The sequence below is a fragment of the Oncorhynchus gorbuscha genome, linkage group LG02 (genome assembly GCF_021184085.1).
Source record: "Oncorhynchus gorbuscha isolate QuinsamMale2020 ecotype Even-year linkage group LG02, OgorEven_v1.0, whole genome shotgun sequence".
Classification (NCBI taxonomy): Eukaryota; Metazoa; Chordata; class Actinopteri; order Salmoniformes; family Salmonidae; genus Oncorhynchus; species Oncorhynchus gorbuscha.
In genome coordinates, this window is record NC_060174.1 from 63,996,061 (window position 1) to 64,015,023 (window position 18,963).

Consider the following 18,963-nt stretch of genomic DNA (forward strand, 5'->3'; position numbering starts at 1 on the left):
ATCTCCTTCGCATAGGAGTTGATCAGGCTGTTGAATGTGGCCTGTGGAATGTTGTCCCACTCCTCTTCAATGGCTGTGCGAAGTTGCTGGAACTGGAACACGCTGTCGTACACGTTGATGCAGAGCATCCCAAACATGCTCAATGGGTGACATGTCTGGTGAGTATGCAGGCCATGGAAGAACTGGGACATTTTCAGCTTCCAGGAACTGTGTACAGATCCTTGCGACATGGGGCTGTGCATTATCATGCTGAAACATGAGGTGATGGTGGTGGATGAATGGCACGACAATGGGCCTCACGATATTGTCACGGTATCTCTGTGAGTTAAAATTGCCATCGATAAAATGCAACTGTGTTCGTTGTCTGTAGCTTATGTCTGCCCATACCATAACCCCACCGCCACCATAGGACATTCTGTTAACAACGATGACAACCGCTCACCCACACGATGCCATACAAGCTGTCTGCCAGCTACCCATTACAGTTGAAACCAGGACTTATCCGCGAAGAGCACATTTCTCCAGCACAAGGTGCACCTGTGTAATGATCATGCTGTTCAAACAGCTTCATGATATGCCACACCTGTCAGGTGGATGAATTATGTTGGCAAAGGAGAAATGTTCACTAACTGGGATGTAAACAAATTTGTGCAAACAATTGTAGAGAAATAAGCTTTTTGTACGCATGGCACATTTTCGGGATCTTTTATTACAGCTCATGAACTATTGCACAATTGCACAATATCATATTGCACAATATCATATATTCATATTGTAAGTATGATTCATTGAACTTACACTGATTGGCACAGAGCTGTGAGAAGTTGCAATGCACCTTTGCTGGCTCTGAAATAGAGGTGGGAGAGGAGATAGGTGAGGATCAGTGCATAACCATGATGCAACATTTACAGTGCCTTCAAAAAGCATTCACAGCCATTGACTTTTTCCCCCAAAAAATTGTTACGGCCTGAATTTTAAATGGATTAAATTGACATTTGTGTCACTGGCCTACACACAATACTCCATAATGTCAAAGTAAAATGATGTTTTTGTTTTTTTAACGTTTTTACAACTTAATTAAAAATGTAAAGCTGAAATGTCTTGAGTCAATAAGTATTCAACCCCTTTGTTATGGCAAGACCAAATAAGTTCAGAAGTAAAAATGTGCTTAACCAGTCACATAATAAGTTGCATGGACTCTCTCTGTGTGTAATAATAGTGTTAACAATTATTTTTTTAATGAATACCTTATCTCTGTACCCTACACATACAATTATATGTAAGGTCCATCAGTCAAGCGGTGAATTTCAAACACAAATTCAACCACAAAGACCAGGGAGGTTTTCCAATGCAAGTAGCCTACAATCTATGGCGGTGAAACGGTCAGCACTCTCCAAGGTGCTGATTCGTTCAAAGCATTTTAGACGTCACTGCAGTATGCCCACATACTTCAGTATATTGCTCCCAGACAGACTAAACAACTTCTTTGCTCACTTTGAGGACAATACAGTGCCACTGACACGGCCTGCTACAAAAACCTGCGGACTCTCCTTCACTGCAGTCGACGTGAGTAAAACATTTAAACGTGTTAACCCTCGCAAGGCTGCAGGCCCAGATGGCATCCCCAGCCGTGTTCTCAGAGCATGCGCAGACCAGCTGGCTGACGTGTTTACGGACATATTCAATCAAGCCTTATCCCAGTCTGCTGTTCCCACATGCTTCAAGAGGGCCACCATTGTTCCTGTTCCCAAGAAAGCTAAGGTAACTGAGCAAAACCACTACTGCCCTGTAGCACTCACTTCCGTCATCATGAAGTGCTTTGAGAGACTAGTCAAGGATCATATCACCTCTGGACTTCCTGACGGGCCGCCCCCAGGTGGTGAGGGTAGGTAACAACATCTCCACCCCGCTGATCCTCAACACTGGGGCCCCACAAGGGTGCGTTCTGAGCCCTCTCCTGTACTCCCTGTTCACCAACGACTGCGTGGCCATGCACGCCTCCAACTGCATCATCAAGTTTGCAGACAACACTAGAGTGGTAGGCTTGATTACCAACAACAACGAGATGGCCTACAGGGAGGAGGTGAGGGCCCTTGGAGTGTGGTGTCAGGAAAATAACCTAACACTCAACTTCAACAAAACAAAGGAGATGATCGTGGAGTTCAGGAAACAGCAGAGGGAGCCGCCCCCCCCCCTCTTCACTCGCTGTCCAACCACTACCAAGAGCTGTGTCAAGATCTTACCTCCCCATAACCTGTATGTACAAATAAGAGAGCAGGTCTGGAATTGTGCAGGATAGGATGATTACGCAGAAGGATCGCCACGCTTTTACGTGATGGTCTTTTTGGGGATCAGGAGAAACCCTGATCGCTTTTATTAGAATAAACAGCGAAACAATGAATAAATCAAAATAAGGGAAGAGGCGATAGTTTTTATTTATTTAACTAGGTTAAGAACAAATTCTTATTTATGATGACAGCCTACCAGGGAACAGGGGGTTACCTGCCTTGTTCGGGGGCAGAACAGATTTTCACCTTGTCAGCTCAGGGATTCGATCCAGCAACCTCTCGGTTACTGGCCCAACACTCTAACCACTAGGCTACCTGCCGCTCCAAGAGGTACCGGGTCTGGGAAAATAGGTGCCGGAACAAACAAAAGTCAAATCTGAGAGGTGCCGGATCCTGTTATGGCAGGATCCGGCTCAAATTAAGCACAGTCAACAACCAATTTGACAGAGCTTGAATAATTCTGAAAAGAATAATGGGCAAGTGTTGCGCAATCCAGGTGTCTAAAGCTCTTATAGACTTACGCAGAAAGGCTCACAGCTGTAATCACTGCCAAAGGTAGTATTGACTCAGGGGTTTGAATATTTATGTAAATGTGATATTTCTGTATTTCATTTTGAATATATTTTCAAATATGTCTAAAAACATGTTTTCACTGTCATTACAGGCATTGTGTGTAGATATGGGTTAGAAAACCCCCCAAATTGAATCCATTTTGAATTCAGGCTGTAACACAACAACATGTGGAAGAATTCAAAAGGTGTGAATACTTTCTGAAAGCACTGTATAGATCCACACAAACACCTCTGTTATACTAAGACATCATCTGACATAAATCATATGATTACTCATTGTGATTACACCCCTCCACCATTACTCAGGCTGTTGACTTACCTGTAGTGACGTTAGAGGTGACTGTTGTTGGTAAAGGCGTGGAGTGTCCCGGAAATGTGTCATTTTTCGAGGTCACTGAAATGGAGACCCAGGAGCCGATTAGCTTGCCGAGTCTGTACAATACAGCGCGTGGAGCTGAAAGATCCGATTTTAACAGAGGCTACTGTAGTAAGAATGATCTAACTTACTGTTAGCGGTGGACAACATGATGGGTGAGGTTGAGTGCAGCGTAGAGGTAGTGGATGGAGATGGCACAGTGGACGCCATTGGTCCACTAGTCATGTTGGATGAGGCAGTGTGCAGTGGTGATGGGTGAGGGGTTGTATGTGATGTGGGGGGTGGGGTGGTGGATGCATTTGGTGCTGCTGCATTCGACATGGGCACCACGACTGTTGATGTGTTTAGAGTGTTAGATGAAGGAATGTAAGTGGTGGTTAATGTAGCTGTGGATGGTATGGTTGATGGAGCTGCAGGTGTCGTGGTTGTAGCTGATGTGGTTGGATAGGGTGCAGTTGCTGTGTTAGTATGTGACATGGTTGATGCTACAGTACTTTGGGTGGTAGATGTTGTAGTAGATGTGGTTGTTGTAGCTGACACGGTTGTGGTTGGTGTGGATGTAGTTGGTGTAGTTGTTGTGGTTGAAGTAATTGTTGTGGTTGTATTTGGTGTAGAAAGTGCGGTAGTTTTAGTTGATATGGTAGTATTTGGTGTAGGTGGTGTGGTTGTTGTTTTAAGCTGTGCATTTGATGGCGGTGAGGACAAAGATGGCGGGGCAGATAGGGAAGAGGCTGCAGAGAAAGAGAGAGAGAGTGACAGAGAGAGAGAGAGACAGAGAGAGAGAGACAGAAAGAGAGAGAGAGACAGAGAGACAGAGAGAGAGACAGAGAGATAGAGAGATAGATGTAAGGAATGCAGTTTGGAAACCTACCAAAAAACAATTAGGCAACAACAAATTCAATCCCTTTTAGACAATTTCCTGGGTAAAACATTCCACTGTAATAGTGAAGGTGTAAACTTGGCAGTAGAAAATCTTAACAGTATATTTGACCTCTCAGCTTCCCTATCAAATCTAAAAATCTCAAATAGAAAACCGAAGAAAATTAACAATAATGACAAATGGTTTGATGAAGAATGCAAAAATCTAAGAAAGAAATTGAGAAACCTGTCCAACCAAAAACATAGAGACCCGGAAAACCTGAGTCTACGCCTTCACTACGGTGAATCACTAAAACAATACAGAAATACACTACGGAAAAGAAGGAACAGCATGTCAGAAATTAGCTCAATGTAATTGAAGAATCCATAGACTCTAAAAAAAATAATTGGAAAACACTAAACAAAAATTGGAAAACACTAAACAAACAACAACACGAAAAATTATCTATCCAAAATGGAGATGTATGGGTAAACCACTTCCCCATTTTTTTTGGCTCTATAACAAAGAATAAAGAGCAAAAACATATACATGATCAAATACAGATCTTAGAATAAACTATTAAAGACTACCAGAACCCACTGGATTCTCCAATTACATTGAATGAGTTACAGGACAAAATAAAAACCCTCCAACCCAAAAAGGCCTGTGGTGTTGATGGTATCCTCAATGAAATGATCAAATATACAGAAAACAAATTCCAATTGGCTATACTAAAACTCTTTAACATCCTCCTTAGCTCTGGCATCTTCCCCAATATTTGGAAGCAAGGACTGATCAGCCCAATCCACAAAAGTGGAGACAAATTTGACCCCAATAACTACCGTGGAATATGTGTCAACAGTAACCTTGGGAAAATCCTCTGCATTATCATTAACAGCAGACTCGTACATTTCCTCAATGAAAACAATGTACTGAGCAAATGTCAAATTGGCTTTTTACCAAATTACCGTACAACAGACCATGTATTCACCCTGCACACCCTAATTGACAACCAAACAACACAAAAAAAGGCAAAGTCTTCTCATGCTTTGTTGATTTCAAAAAAGCCTTCGACTTTGGCATGAGGGTCTGCTATACAAACTGATGGAAAGTGGTGTTGGGGGTAAGACATACGACATTATAAAATCCATGTACACAAACAACAAGTGTGCGGTTAAAATTGGCAAAAAACACACACATTTCTTCACACAGGGTCGTGGGGTAAGACAGGGATGCAGCTTAAGCCCCACCCTCTTCAACATATATATCAACGAATTGGCGCGGGCACTAGAAAAATCTGCAGCACCCGGCCTCACCCTACTAGAATCCGAAGTCAAATGTCTGCTGTTTGATGATGATCTGGTGCTTCTGTCACCAACCAAGGAGGGCCTACAGCAGCACCTAGATCTTATGCACAGATTCTGTCAGACCTGGGCCCTAACAGTAAATCTCAGTAAGACCAAAATAATGGTGTTCCAAAAAAGGTCCAGTCACCAGGACCACAAATACAAATTCCATCTAGACACTGTTGCCCTAGAGCACACAAAAAACTATACATACCTTGGCCTAAACATCAGCGCCACAGGTAACTTCCACAAAGCTGTGAACGATCTGAGAGACAAGGCAAGAAGGGCATTCTATGCCATCAAAAGGAACATAAATTTCAACATACCAATTAGGATTTGGCTAAAAATACTTGAATCAGTCATAGAGCCCATTGCCCTTTATGGTTGTGAGGTCTGGGGTCCGCTCACCAACCAAGACTTCACAAAATGGGACAAACACCAAATTGAGACTCTGCACGCAGAATTCTGCAAAAATATCCTCAGTGTACAACGTAGAACACCAAATAATGCATGCAGAGCAGAATTAGGCCGATACCCACTAATTATCAAAATCCAGAAAAGAGACGTTACATTCTATAACCACTTAAAAGGAAGCGATTCCCAAACCTTTCACAACAAAGCCATCACCTACAGAGAGATGAATCTTGAGAAGAGTCCCCTAAGCAAGCTGGTCCTGGGGCTCTGTTCACAAACACAAACACACCCTACAGAGCCCCAGGACAGCAGCACAATTAGACCCAACCAAATCATGAGAAAACAAAAAGATAATTACTTGACACATTGGAAAGAATTAACAAAAAAACAGAGCAAACTAGAATGCTATTTGGCCCTACACAGAGAGTAGACAGCGGCAGAATACCTGACCACTGTGACTGACCCAAAATGAAGGAAAGCTTTGACTATGTACAGACTCAGTGAACATAGCCTTGCTATTAAGAAAGGCCGTCGTAGGCAGACATGGCTCTCAAGAGAAGACAAGCTATGTGCTCACTGCCCACAAAATGAGGTGGAAACTGAGCTGCACTTCCTAACCTCCTGCCCAATGTACGACCATATTAGAGAGACATATTTCCCTCAGATTACACAGATCCACAAAGAATTCGAAAACAAATCCAATTTTGATAAACTCCCATATCTACTGGGTGAAATTCCACAGTGTGCCATCACAGCAGCAAGATTTGTGACCTGTTGCCACGAGAAAAGGGCAACCAGTGAAAAACACACACCATTGTAAATACAATCCATATTTATGCTTATTTATTTTATCTTGTGTCCTTTACCATTTGTACATTGTTAAAACACTGTATATATATAATATGACATTTGTAATGTCTTTATTGTTTTGAAACTTCTGTATGTGTAATGTTTACTGTTAATTTTTATTGTTAATTTCACTTTATATACACACTTTATATATTATCTACCTCACTTGCTTTGGCAATGTTAACACATGTTTCCCATGCCAATAAAGCCCTTGAATTGAATTGAGTTGAGTGAAGGATGTGTTAATGATGGTGGAGAGGGTGAAGATGGAAAACTTTGTGTAAACGAATGTCCTGATAACAGAAACAGATCATTCAACATCTCTCAGCATGAAACCTAATGACAACATAAGAAACTACGCCGCTAGGAGAGGGACTTCTTGGACCTGGATGCCAAATCATTCAGGAGATAAAGGTGCTGAAAGTTGACCCATTTTGTATACCCCACCATACCATAAAGACATCCATGTCTTCATCACTGGAAAAGATAAACGGTTGAGATTGATACAATTTAAAAACTAACAAACAGGGTTGTTAAACAATTACAATGTTTGAAAAAAAAACGTTTTTTTAATGTATTTTTTAAAACCTTTAACATAAATTACCTAAAAACTTGTAAACGTAGATTTAAAAAAAATATTGCATAGGTTGTAGCTTAGACCGAACTTGATTTATGTGTTGTGCCAACCATCAGTTGAGCCACAACATGTTCTTGAATACAGGGTGGGTGTCATGTTTTGGCTGATAAATGTACTAAAATGGGAATACAATTGAAATGTAAACCTACAAATGGTACCACAATGATGGTTGGAGGTCCACACATCAGAGAATGTTGACTTGAATGTGAATATCTGTTGTTTTAAATTATACTGTCAATCCTCCATAGGCAACCTATTGAAACCATATAAATATAGCTAATAAAATAGACATGACAATTGAAGTTCAAATTCGACAGTGGGTGGACCGGCGGTCATCTTGGTGTTCGTAATTAGAAGTTAAAATGTCAATTCAATTAAAATGTCAATGGTGTACGAGCTAAATTGCAGTGGTCTGAAGGGATATGAATTCTATTTTTGATTTTTGAAATGACACCCCCATATTCAAGAGCATATTGTGGCTCAACCAATGGCGGGCACAATGGAAAAATCTCAGATTATGTGAAATAGGGTTTAAACTACAACATAAGCAATTTTTTTGCGTTTGCGTAGTTTTTGATCAAATAAATTATAAAATAGTTAAACACTGTTATATCAAACTTAACCGTTGATCTTTTCCAGTGATGGATGTCTCATGGTATGATGGGATATGCAAAATGGGTCAACTTCAGGTCCAAAAAGTCACTTTCTGTCCACTTTTTCAATGGGCAGAGACATATTTGGAAACTTTTGTTTAAATCAAAAGGGACTGCTGTCAAAAAGTGATTGAATTCTAACGGATTTACCCTATAATAAGACCTCACCTATGGGTGCATGAAGAAGAAGGACTAGGAAGGATACCCCGAGGAGCCTTGGATGTGTCCTAGTTCCCATGTGCAGGAGATCTGTGGATCTGGTCATCTTTCTGTAAAACGACAGATCACAGGATCAATGTTAACGACTCATAAATCAAGCGTGTAATACAGAGGCTTCATTGTTAAAGAAACTCTGTGTTAACCTCTGATGAGACGATCCTTTACCACATATGAAAGAAAATACATTGAATTTGATCACACTACTTTGACTGCACTACTGAGATAGTGGTGGTGTGGTGAAACCAAACTGATTGATATGATGTGCTGACAACGAACTGGGGCTGTGGAGCTGAGTGGTGATCTGAGAGCCGAAGACCGAGAGAGGCATTGCACCTTTGTTCCTTTCACCATATTGCCTGCAGTGCCTTCCCAACCTCTTAAGGATCTGCCCTTTTTTTCAATTTTTGCCTAAAATTACATACCCAAATCTAACTGCCTGTAGCTCAGGACCTGAAGCAAGGATATGCATATTCTTGATACCATTTGAAAGGAAACACTTTGACATTTGTGAAAATGTTAAATTATTGTAGGAGAATATAACACATTAGATCTGGTAAAAGATAATACAAAGAAAAAAACATATTTTTTTGTACCATCTTTGAAATGCAAGAGAAAGGCCAAACTGTATTATTCCAGCCCAGGCGCAATTTAGATTTTGGCCACTAGATGGCAGCAGTGTATGTGCAAAGTTTTAGACTGATCCAATGAAACATTGCATTTCTGTTCAAAATTGTGTTGACTGCCCAAATGTGCCTAATTGGTTTATTAATACATGTTCAAGTTTATAACTATGCACTCTCCTCAAACAATAGCATGGTATTCTTTCACTGTAATAGCTACTGTAAATTGGACAGTGCAGGTAGATTGACAAGAATTTAATCTTTCTGACAATATTAGATATGTCTATGTCCTGGGAAATGTTTTTGTTACTTACCTCATGCTAATCAAATTAGCCTACTTTAGCTCAACCTTCCCATGGGGGACCCACCAATCCTATCTTGTTGCAGTGCCGTAGAATAATTCTGTGTGCAGTGGGGTGAGATTTGTAGTGCCTTTTACCATATTGTTGCAGTGCCATATCAGAATATTTCAGTGTGCAGTGTGTTGCAGTGTAACTTCTGCATGCCCACTTACTCAACTGAGGGAGGGTAACCTACCTGAGGGGAGGCTATTGTGTCAACACAGTCTGGGGAAATCGTACAGTCTGCTGTGGGAGGTCAGAAAATGCGATCCAATCCATGTTAACCCCCTGAATTTAAAATAAAACTTACCTTGAGCATACTTAATATCAGTCCTGGTCTTCTGTGTTGGGGTTTTGTGTTGGAGAACATGAAATATTGTGTTGGAGTAAAAAGGGGTTCACACTAAACTGTGACACCTCTTTAAGTGCTGTTGTCATCAGAATTTCTCCAAGCGCACTTCTCTTGCACAGGAGGCTATGGATCAGCTAGGAGATGGAGCACAGGGGGCAGACACCTCTAGTCCTTCAGGGGCAGGCCCACTACCTCAGTTTTCTCCTGTAGCAATGCCTTGGTTCATGTGTTCACCCTGGGTTCCCAAAAGTTCTTCTGAGGGTAATGGAGTTAGATTTTGGGAGTGGGAGGCACAAATCGAAGCCATATTGAGTTCGCAAGGACTGGCAGGATAGCAGCACGTTGATTTCATCATGGGGGCTCTAGGTGGCAGTGCAAAGACAAACCATGTTTCGTCAAGCCCAGAGGATCTCACCTTCTTCATGGGCTGCATTATAGGACCAGTTTGGCAGCCTCACCCCTACAATCACTCTCATGTGCCGCTTCTTTGACTGTAACCAGAGGGGAGATGAGCCTATGGGAGACTACCTCCTGCACACACGGGAGCTGTTTAGCCGATGGCTCCAATCAGAACCGGACGGCTCTGCCAAGGATGAAACAACTCTTTGGAACCAATTCGTTAAAGGTCTAACGGAGGCCCTCTGAAACAGGAGCTCCAAAGGTATGCGCGGCAACAGTAAGGGATGGCATTCACTCAGGTAATCAGGAGTCTGAGTCGCTGGCCAAAGAGATGGCGGAAAAGGACTGCCAGGTTTGCCGTACTGTTCCCCCTACAGGTGGCGCACCTTGCTGCTGTGACCAATGCAGACTAGGAGCAATGGAAGGAGAACATGCGTGCTGACCTACTGCAGAAGATGAAGGAGCAGCTGAGCACCCTGGCAGAGACACTAGTGAGAGAAATCAGACATCAGAAGACTAATTCAGCTGCACCACCACAGCCGAGGGAGGAGCCAAGGGGTCATGTACAGACGGGCAACATGTTCCTTTCTCTAATGGAAGGAGAGCCCCATTCCAGTGGGACCGGCAGGGCAGACCCATCTGTTTGGAGTGTGGACAGCCTGGCCACATCCAATGTTTCTGCTCCACCCAGAGAGATGAACAGGTCCTTTAAAACAGGAATCCCCCGTCCGCTGTAAGGCGAGCGGTCAGTGCTGCAGACACTGTTGGGAAATAAGTCTGCTGGGAAAGAAGTCTGCTGGGAAACTGCCCTCATGTGGAAGTGGAGCTAAGCAGAATAAAAAATACCATATATGTTGGATACAGGGTCCCAAGTAACAATGTTCAGTCTCAGTTTTTTTCAGAAGTGGCTTGGCCATCTCTCCATGCAGGATTTGTCAGACCTCCGCTGGCTCATGTTGAAGGCAGTCAATGGCCTACACATCCCTTATGTCAGCTATGAGGTCAATTATTTTGTTGTGGGAAGAGTGCAAGTTCCAGCCAAGGGGGTTATGATTGTCAAGGATGACTGTCTTGGGGGTAGACTAAGGGATCCTTGGGATGAATGTTATAGCCCAATACTGGAAGGAGTTGTTCCAAGGAGTCTCCCAGGGCGTCACTGGGTTCAACACCACCTTGGGGGCAGTTGCCAGGAAAGAGTGTCAGAATGCTTTTGCTGTCTGCAGACGAGTCATGCATACGAGTCATGCAGACCGTTGAGCCTGAGGGCGGACCATTTACTGAACGCCTGTCCAATGGGGACCCCAATGGGATTCCAGCTATCAGTGAGAAGTTGCTGTGGGCCAGACTTGTTGGAGGGAGTTCCTCCAAAGACTGTCATGCCTTGGTGGAGGAACCTGGTGATGGAGTTGAGAATTGCTCGCACAGTATTGAGTGCAAGGAGGAAGGCTACCCTTGCGACTGCTGAACTTAAAACCTTACCCTCTTGAGATACCAAGGTGACACCCATTGGCCACAGTGACCCTCTTGGAGCCTTCTCAGATCTGTGGAGAGCGAGACCTGGTGCTACACACCCAAACACCAGGTAATATTGAGGTGGATGTGCAGACAGTCCAGCTACAGCCTGATGGCCAGCCCCTTGTAAACATTCCACTGGTAGAGGGACTGGAGCCAAAACTGCAACAAATGCTCAATGCACTCCTAGCCCATTGGTCAAGTGTGTTCTCTGCCCATGAGGCAGATTTCAGTAAGTCTGATTCGGTCCTACATCACATTCCCACAGGTACTGCCATCCATAGCCGAGTGTGACACCGACCAATTCCACCAAGCCTGTACGCGGAGACCCCTAATGGCAAGGATGCTATTCTGGAGTAATCACATAAAGCTCAAGTCTCTGGGCTGCACCAGTGGTACTGGTGAAGAAAAAGGATGGGACCTGAAGTTTCTGTGTAGACTACCACCGACTCAACGCCCTGACCCACAAGGATGCATATCCTCGCCCCTGCATCAAGGAGATCTGAACCATTATGTACCACCCTCAGGGCACTGGGGCATGTGAGGGGTTTAATCAAACATTGTTATCTCTCCTTGGGTCCCTGGGGCAAGATGAGCAGATGCGTTGGCCAGAGCAGTTACCCATGCTTCTGCAGGCATACAACAACATTGAACATAGCAGCACCGGACTTACCCATTCTTTATAATGTGTAGCAGGCATGCCCATCTTCCTGTTGATTTGATTTCAGTGGTGGAGGCCCCAATGCTGTGGATTGACCTAGATGGATGGGTGAGGCACCATCATGACCAGCTATGACGGGCCTACAGTCAGGTCGATGCAAGGACCCGCAGGCGCAAGACAAATACTGGTATAACAAGCGGGCGAAGGACCTTCCATTGATGGCTAGTGTTACTGGGGAACTTCCGACAACGTGATCAGGGTTGCCACCCTATAGCTAGCCACCCGATAGCAACCACAGCCTTTTGTCATTCTAGGACATCTTTGGCCTGGACTGCCTGCCAGTCATTCGTATCCGACCAGAGGAAGGGAGACCAATGCGGACAATTTGTCGGAACCCTGTGTGACCTTGCCCCTACCTGATCTTCAGGCCGCGCCCAGATGCAACTCCACAGACCTGTGGTGGGGCTGGGGGGGATCAGACTCACCTCCTGCAAGTTGGCTAATCAGACAGGTAGCTGGAGATTGGTTGGAATTTCCTTTAAAGCCCTGTGTTTTGTGGCATTTGGGGCTGGGAGTTGAGCAGAGAATTTCTCTCTGTGGGGATCGGTCTCCTACGGAAGTTTCCATGTCTTGTCTGTTTGGTTGTTTGCTGTGATCGCACTAGACCAGTGTCTATGGAACGAAAAGTCTTATTTGCACATTTGACTGAGGAAGAGGGCAGCTGCGCTAACAATGAACTGGGGCTGTGGAGCTGAGTGGTAATCCAAGAGCAGAGGACCGAGAGAGGCATTGGTACAACGCACATCAAGGAGCTTTAGCTCCGCCAAGTAAGGGACATGATTCTTCCTGTTCCCCTTACACCACTCTTTCTTATTCTGGGCCCTTTTGCCACGCCACTGAAAGCCACTATTGTTGGCAGGTTTCCCTGCCGTCTGTCTTCCCCTCATTTTGCAGTGGAGCCGGGTCCATCGTTGGCGTCACCAAGCAGTCTCAGGCGGGGTGAATTCTAGGACAGGGAGCTGTGCGGATCTGGATAACGCCATACAAAGACGTTTATTTTATTTTGAGGGGATATGGTTCTCGTCGGGCCCTAGAAATCGAGAACCTATCCCCACCCTTTCTACTGGATATGTTGTTCTGTCTGTCTTTCCCCCTCCCTATTTTGTCCCATAGCAGTAGAATCCATTAGAGGGGTTGGCAGAGTAGAGTAGAGCCGGGCCAAGGGTGGGTCTCATGTTGTGTGCAGCACCAGAGCGAGATTGTAGTGCATTTAACCATATTGTTTGCAGTGCCTTCTCTTAGAATAACTATCTTGTTGCAGTGCCTTCTCTTAGAATAACTATCTTGTTGCAGTGCCTTCTCTTAGAATAACTATCTTGTTGCAGTGCCTTCTCTTAGAATAACTATCTTGTTGCAGTGCCTTCTCTTAGAATAACTACCTTGTTGCAGTGCCTTCTCTTAGAATAACTACCTTGTTGCAGTGCCTTCCCTTAGAATAACTACCTTGTTGCAGTGCCTTCTCTTAGAATAACTACCTTGTTGCAGTGCCTTCTCTTAGAATAACTATCTTGTGGGTTCGATCCCCGGGACCACCCATACGTAGAATGTATGCACACATGACTGTAAGTCGCTTTGGATAAAAGCGTCTGCTAAATGGCATATATTATATATTATTATTATTATCTTGTTGCAGTGCCATATCCGAATAATACAGTGTCACTTTTGCCCGCTATTTACCTGAGGTAGTCAGGGAGGGTAACCTACCTGAGGGGAGGTTACTTGAGTATACTTACCTGTCCTGGTCTTCTGTGTTGTGTGCTGGAGAACATTAAAACCCTGTGTTGGGTGGAGGTGAAAGGGGTTCACACTAAACTGTGACGTGATCTCTCAGCATGAAACAAATGTTGTTTTTAATACCTGTGATATCTTTGTAGCCATTTCCGTGTCAGTTACAAATGAATATTTAACACAATAGGGGAAGCCTTCATCTGATGTGTTACGTAACACAAGTAAGTCGTAAATAATTCTAAAGCAAACACATTACTGTATGCCTGTTCTGACACACCTGAATTTACACTATCAAGTGTCCAGAAACATTAATACAATTAATCTGGTAACACAATCTCTCACATGCATGCAAGCACACACACATTAAAATCTACAATGCCACAAGCTGTTATTTGTACGATTAGTTCCTGGTAATTGTCGTTCTCTTTCCCTGGCATTGTATATTTTCAGAAATGTTGTTTCGTCACCTATAGACGTGTTGGCTGACAACGTTACAAATGATGCGTTGGTTATGATTCTGAATGGTCAGATGACTAGCAACAATGACAAGCTGCCTTGTGGGTAATCGTAGGTGACTTGTTTCAGATAATTGTATCTTGTTATTGATACCATTTCTTGTTGTTAAGTGTTTTGACTGATGTCATGTCTATGCTAATATGGCAAAACACTAGCTAGCTAACCAACAACTGTAACTGTTATGCTGGTGAATGAGGACCCAAAGGCGATTTAACAGAAACAGAGTCTTTATTCCAGTCTATAACAAAAACGATAATCCTGGATATAATCTCAGGTAAAGTCAAAACAGGAAAACTGAAATCCTCTAGGCAGTAGAGGGGAACAACTGGAGACGCGACCACAGACTGCAGGTCGCTTCGGGAAGGCGCAGGCCGTAGCTGATATAGATACCTGCTCACACGTAGCATCTGAAGAAGGCAAAAACACGACAGGGCGGAACAAGGACACAGAACAGCAAACATCAAACAAGGATCCGACAAGGACAGAAGCGGAAACAGAGGGAGAAATAGGGATTCTAATCAGAGGGCAAAATAGGGGACAGGTGTGAAAGAGTAAATGAGGTAGTTAGGAAAATGAGGAACAGCTGGGAGCAGGAACGGAACGATAAAGAGAGAGAGCGAGAGAGGGAGAGAGGGAGGGGGAGAGAGAGGGATAGAAAGAGGGAAAGAACCTAATAAGACCAGCAGAGGGAAACGAATAGAAGGGGAAGCACAGGGACAAGACATGACAATCAATGACAAAACATGACAGTACCCCCCCCACTCACCGAGCGCCTCCTGGCGCACTCGAGGAGGAACCCTGGCTGCAACGGAGGAAATCATCAATCAACGAACGGTCCAGCACGTCCCGAGATGGAACCCAACTCCTCTCCTCAGGACCGTAACCCTCCCAATCCACTAAGTACTGGTGACCACGTCCCCGAGAATGCATGTCCATGATCTTCCATACCTTGTAAATAGGTGCGCCCTCGACAAGGACGGGGGGGGGGGGGAGACGAACGGGGGCGCGAAGAAAAGGCTTGACACAGGAGACATGGAAGACAGGGTGGACGCGACGAAGATGTCGCGGAAGAAGCAGTCGCACAGCTACAGGATTGACAACCTGAGAGACACGGAACGGACCAATGAACCGCGGAGTCAACTTGCGAGAAGCTGTCGTAAGGGGAAGGTTACGAGTGGAAAGCCACACTCTCTGACCGCGACAATACCTAGGACTCTTAATCCTACGTTTATTGGCGGCTCTCACAGTCTGCGCCCTGTAACGGCAAAGTGCAGACCTGACCCTCCTCCAGGTGCGCTCACAACGTTGGACAAAAGCCTGAGCGGAGGGAACGCTGGACTCGGCGAGCTGGGACGAGAACAGAGGAGGCTGGTACCCAAGACTACTCTGAAACGAAGATAGCCCGGTAGCAGACGAAGGAAGCGAGTTGTGAGCGTATTCTGCCCAGGGGAGCTGTTCTGCCCAAGACGCAGGGTTTCGAAAAGAAAGGCTGCGTAATATGCGACCAATCGTCTGATTGGCCCGTTCTGCTTGACCGTTAGACTGGGGATGAAAACCGGAAGAGAGACTGACGGAAGCACCAATCAAACGACAGAACTCCCTCCAAAACTGTGACGTGAATTGCGGGCCTCTGTCTGAAACGGCGTGTAACGGGAGGCCATGAATTCTGAACACATTCTCAATGATGATTTGTGCCGTCTCCTTAGCGGAAGGAAGCTTAGCGAGGGGAATGAAATGTGCCGCCTTAGAGAACCTATCGACAACCGTAAGAATCACAGTCTTCCCCGCAGACGAAGGCAGACCGGTAATAAAGTCTAAGGCGATGTGAGACCATGGTCGAGAAGGAATGGGAAGCGGTCTGAGACGACCGGCAGGAGGAGAGTTACCTGACTTAGTCTGCGCGCAGTCCGAACAAGCAGCCACGAAACGGTGCGTGTCACGCTCCTGAGTAGGCCACCAAAACCGCTGGCGAATAGAAGCAAGCGTACCCCGAACGCCGGGGTGGCCAGCTAACTTGGCAGAGTGAGCCCACTGAAGAACAGCCAGACGAGTAGAGACAGGAACGAAAAGAAGGTTACTAGGACAAGCGCGCGGCGACGCAGTGTGAGTGAGTGCTTGCTTTACCTGTCTCTCAATTCCCCAGACAGTCAACCCGACAACACGCCCTTCAGGGAGAATCCCCTCGGGGTCGGTAGAAGCTACAGAAGAACTAAAGAGACGGGATAAGGCATCAGGCTTGGTGTTCTTATTTCCCGGGCGATAAGAAATAACGAACTCGAAACGAGCGAAAAACAACGCCCAACGAGCTTGACGTGCATTGAGTCGTTTGGCAGAACGGATGTACTCAAGGTTCTTATGGTCAGTCCAAACGACAAAAGGGACGGTCGCCCCCTCCAACCACTGTCGCCATTCGCCTAGGGCTAAGCGGATGGCGAGCAGTTCGCGGTTACCCACATCATAGTTGCGTTCCGATGGCGACAGGCGATGAGAAAAATACGCGCAAGGATGAACCTTATCATCAGAATGGAAGCGCTGGGACAGAATGGCTCCCACGCCCACCTCTGAAGCGTCAACCTCGACAATGAATTGTTTAGTGACGTCAGGAGTAACAAGGATAGGAGCGGATGTAAAACGCTTCTTGAGGAGATCAAAAGCTCCCTGGGTGGAACCGGACCACTTAAAGCACGTCTTGACAGAAGTAAGGGCTGTGAGAGGGGCAGCCACTTGACCGAAATTACGAATGAAACGCCGATAGAAATTCGCGAAACCGAGAAAGCGCTGCAACTCGACACGTGACTTAGGGACGGGCCAATCGCTGACTGCCTGGACCTTAGCGGGATCCATCTGAATGCCTTCAGCGGAAATAACAGAACCGAGAAATGTGACAGAGGAGACATGAAAGGCGCACTTCTCAGCCTTCACGTAGAGACAATTCTCTAAAAGGCGCTGGAGTACACGTCGAACGTGCTGAACATGAATCTCGAGTGACGGTGAAAAAATCAGGATATCGTCAAGGTAAACGAAAACAAAGATGTTCAGCATGTCTCTCAGTACATCATTAACTAATGCCTGAAAGACAGCTGGAGCATTAGCGAGACCGAACGGCAGAACCCGGTATTCAAAATGCCCTAACGGAGTGTTAAACGCCGTTTTCCACTCATCCCCCTCTCTGATGCGCACGAGATGGTAAGCGTTACGAAGGTCCAACTTAGTAAAGAACCTGGCTCCCTGCAGAATCTCGAAGGCTGACGACATAAGGGGAAGCGGATAACGATTCTTAACCGTTATGTCATTCAGCCCTCGATAATCCACGCAGGGGGCGCAGGGTACCGTCCTTCTTCTTAACAAAAAAACCCCCCGCTCCGGCGGGAGAGGAAGAAGGCACCACGGTACCGGCGTCGAGCGAAACAGACAGATAATCCTCGAGAGCCTTACGTTCGGGAGCCGACAGAGAGTATAGTCTACCCCGAGGGGGAGTGGTCCCCGGAAGGAGATCAATACAACAATCATACGACCGGTGAGGAGGAAGGGAGTTGGCTCTGGACCGACTGAAGACCGTGCGCAGATCATGATATTCCTCCGGCACTCCTGTCAAATCACCAGGTTCCTCCTGAGAAGAGGGGACAGAAGAAACAGGAGGGATAGCAGACATTAAACACTCCACATGACAAGAAACGTTCCAGGATAGGATAGAATTACTAGACCAATTAATAGAAGGATTATGACATACTAGCCAGGGATGACCCAAAACAACAGGTGTAAAAGGTGAACGAAAAATCAAAAAGGAAATGGTCTCACTGTGGTTACCAGACACTGTGAGGGTTAAAGGTAGTGTCTCACATCTGATACTGGGGAGAAGACTACCATCTAAGGCGAACATGGGCGTGGGCTCCCTTAACTGTCTGAGAGGAATGTCATGTTTCCGAGCCCATGCTTCGTCCATAAAACAACCCTCAGCCCCAGAGTCTATCAAGGCACTGCAGGAAGCTGCCGAACCGGTCCAGCGTAGATGGACCGACAAGGTAGTACAGGATCTTGATGGAGAGACCTGAGTAGTAGCGCTCACCAGTAGCCCTCCGCTTACTGATGAGCTCTGGCTTTACTGGACATGAAATGACAAAATGTCCAGCAGAACCGCAATAGAGGCAAAGGCGGTTGGTGATTCTCCGTTCCCTCTCCTTAGTCGAGATGCGAATACCTCCCAGCTGCATGGGCTCAGTCTCTGAGCCGGTGGGAGGAGATGGATGAGATGCGGAGAGGGGGAACACCGTTAACGCGAGCTCTCTTCCACGAGCTCGGTGACGAAGATCTACCCGTCGTTCTATGCGGATGGCGAGTGCAATCAAAGAATCCACGCTGGAAGGAACCTCCCGGGAGAGAATCTCATCTTTAACCTCAGCGTGGAGTCCCTCCAGAAAACGAGCGAGCAACACCGGCTCGTTCCAGTCACTGGAGGCAGCAAGAGTGCGAAACTCTATAGAGTAATCCGTTATGGATCGATCACCTTGACATAGGGAAGCCAGGACCCTGGAAGCCTCCTTCCCAAAAACTGAACGATCAA

General features: G+C 45.6%; 1 protein-coding gene across 2 annotated transcripts in view; it reads right to left on the bottom strand.

The window, feature by feature from the left end:
• The window catches only part of LOC124006931 (adhesion G-protein coupled receptor G2-like), a 48,206-nt gene that overhangs the window by 19,353 nt on the left and 9,890 nt on the right, over nt 1-18,963 (bottom strand). For both annotated transcript variants that reach the window (XM_046317129.1, XM_046317123.1), the window contains exons 2-5: nt 8,163-8,263; nt 3,368-3,967; nt 3,180-3,254; nt 799-846 (exon numbers count right to left, since the gene is read on the bottom strand). In XM_046317129.1, coding sequence (XP_046173085.1) covers nt 799-846; nt 3,180-3,254; nt 3,368-3,967; nt 8,163-8,263 — 824 coding nt within the window. The remainder of the gene's footprint in view (nt 1-798; nt 847-3,179; nt 3,255-3,367; nt 3,968-8,162; nt 8,264-18,963) is intronic.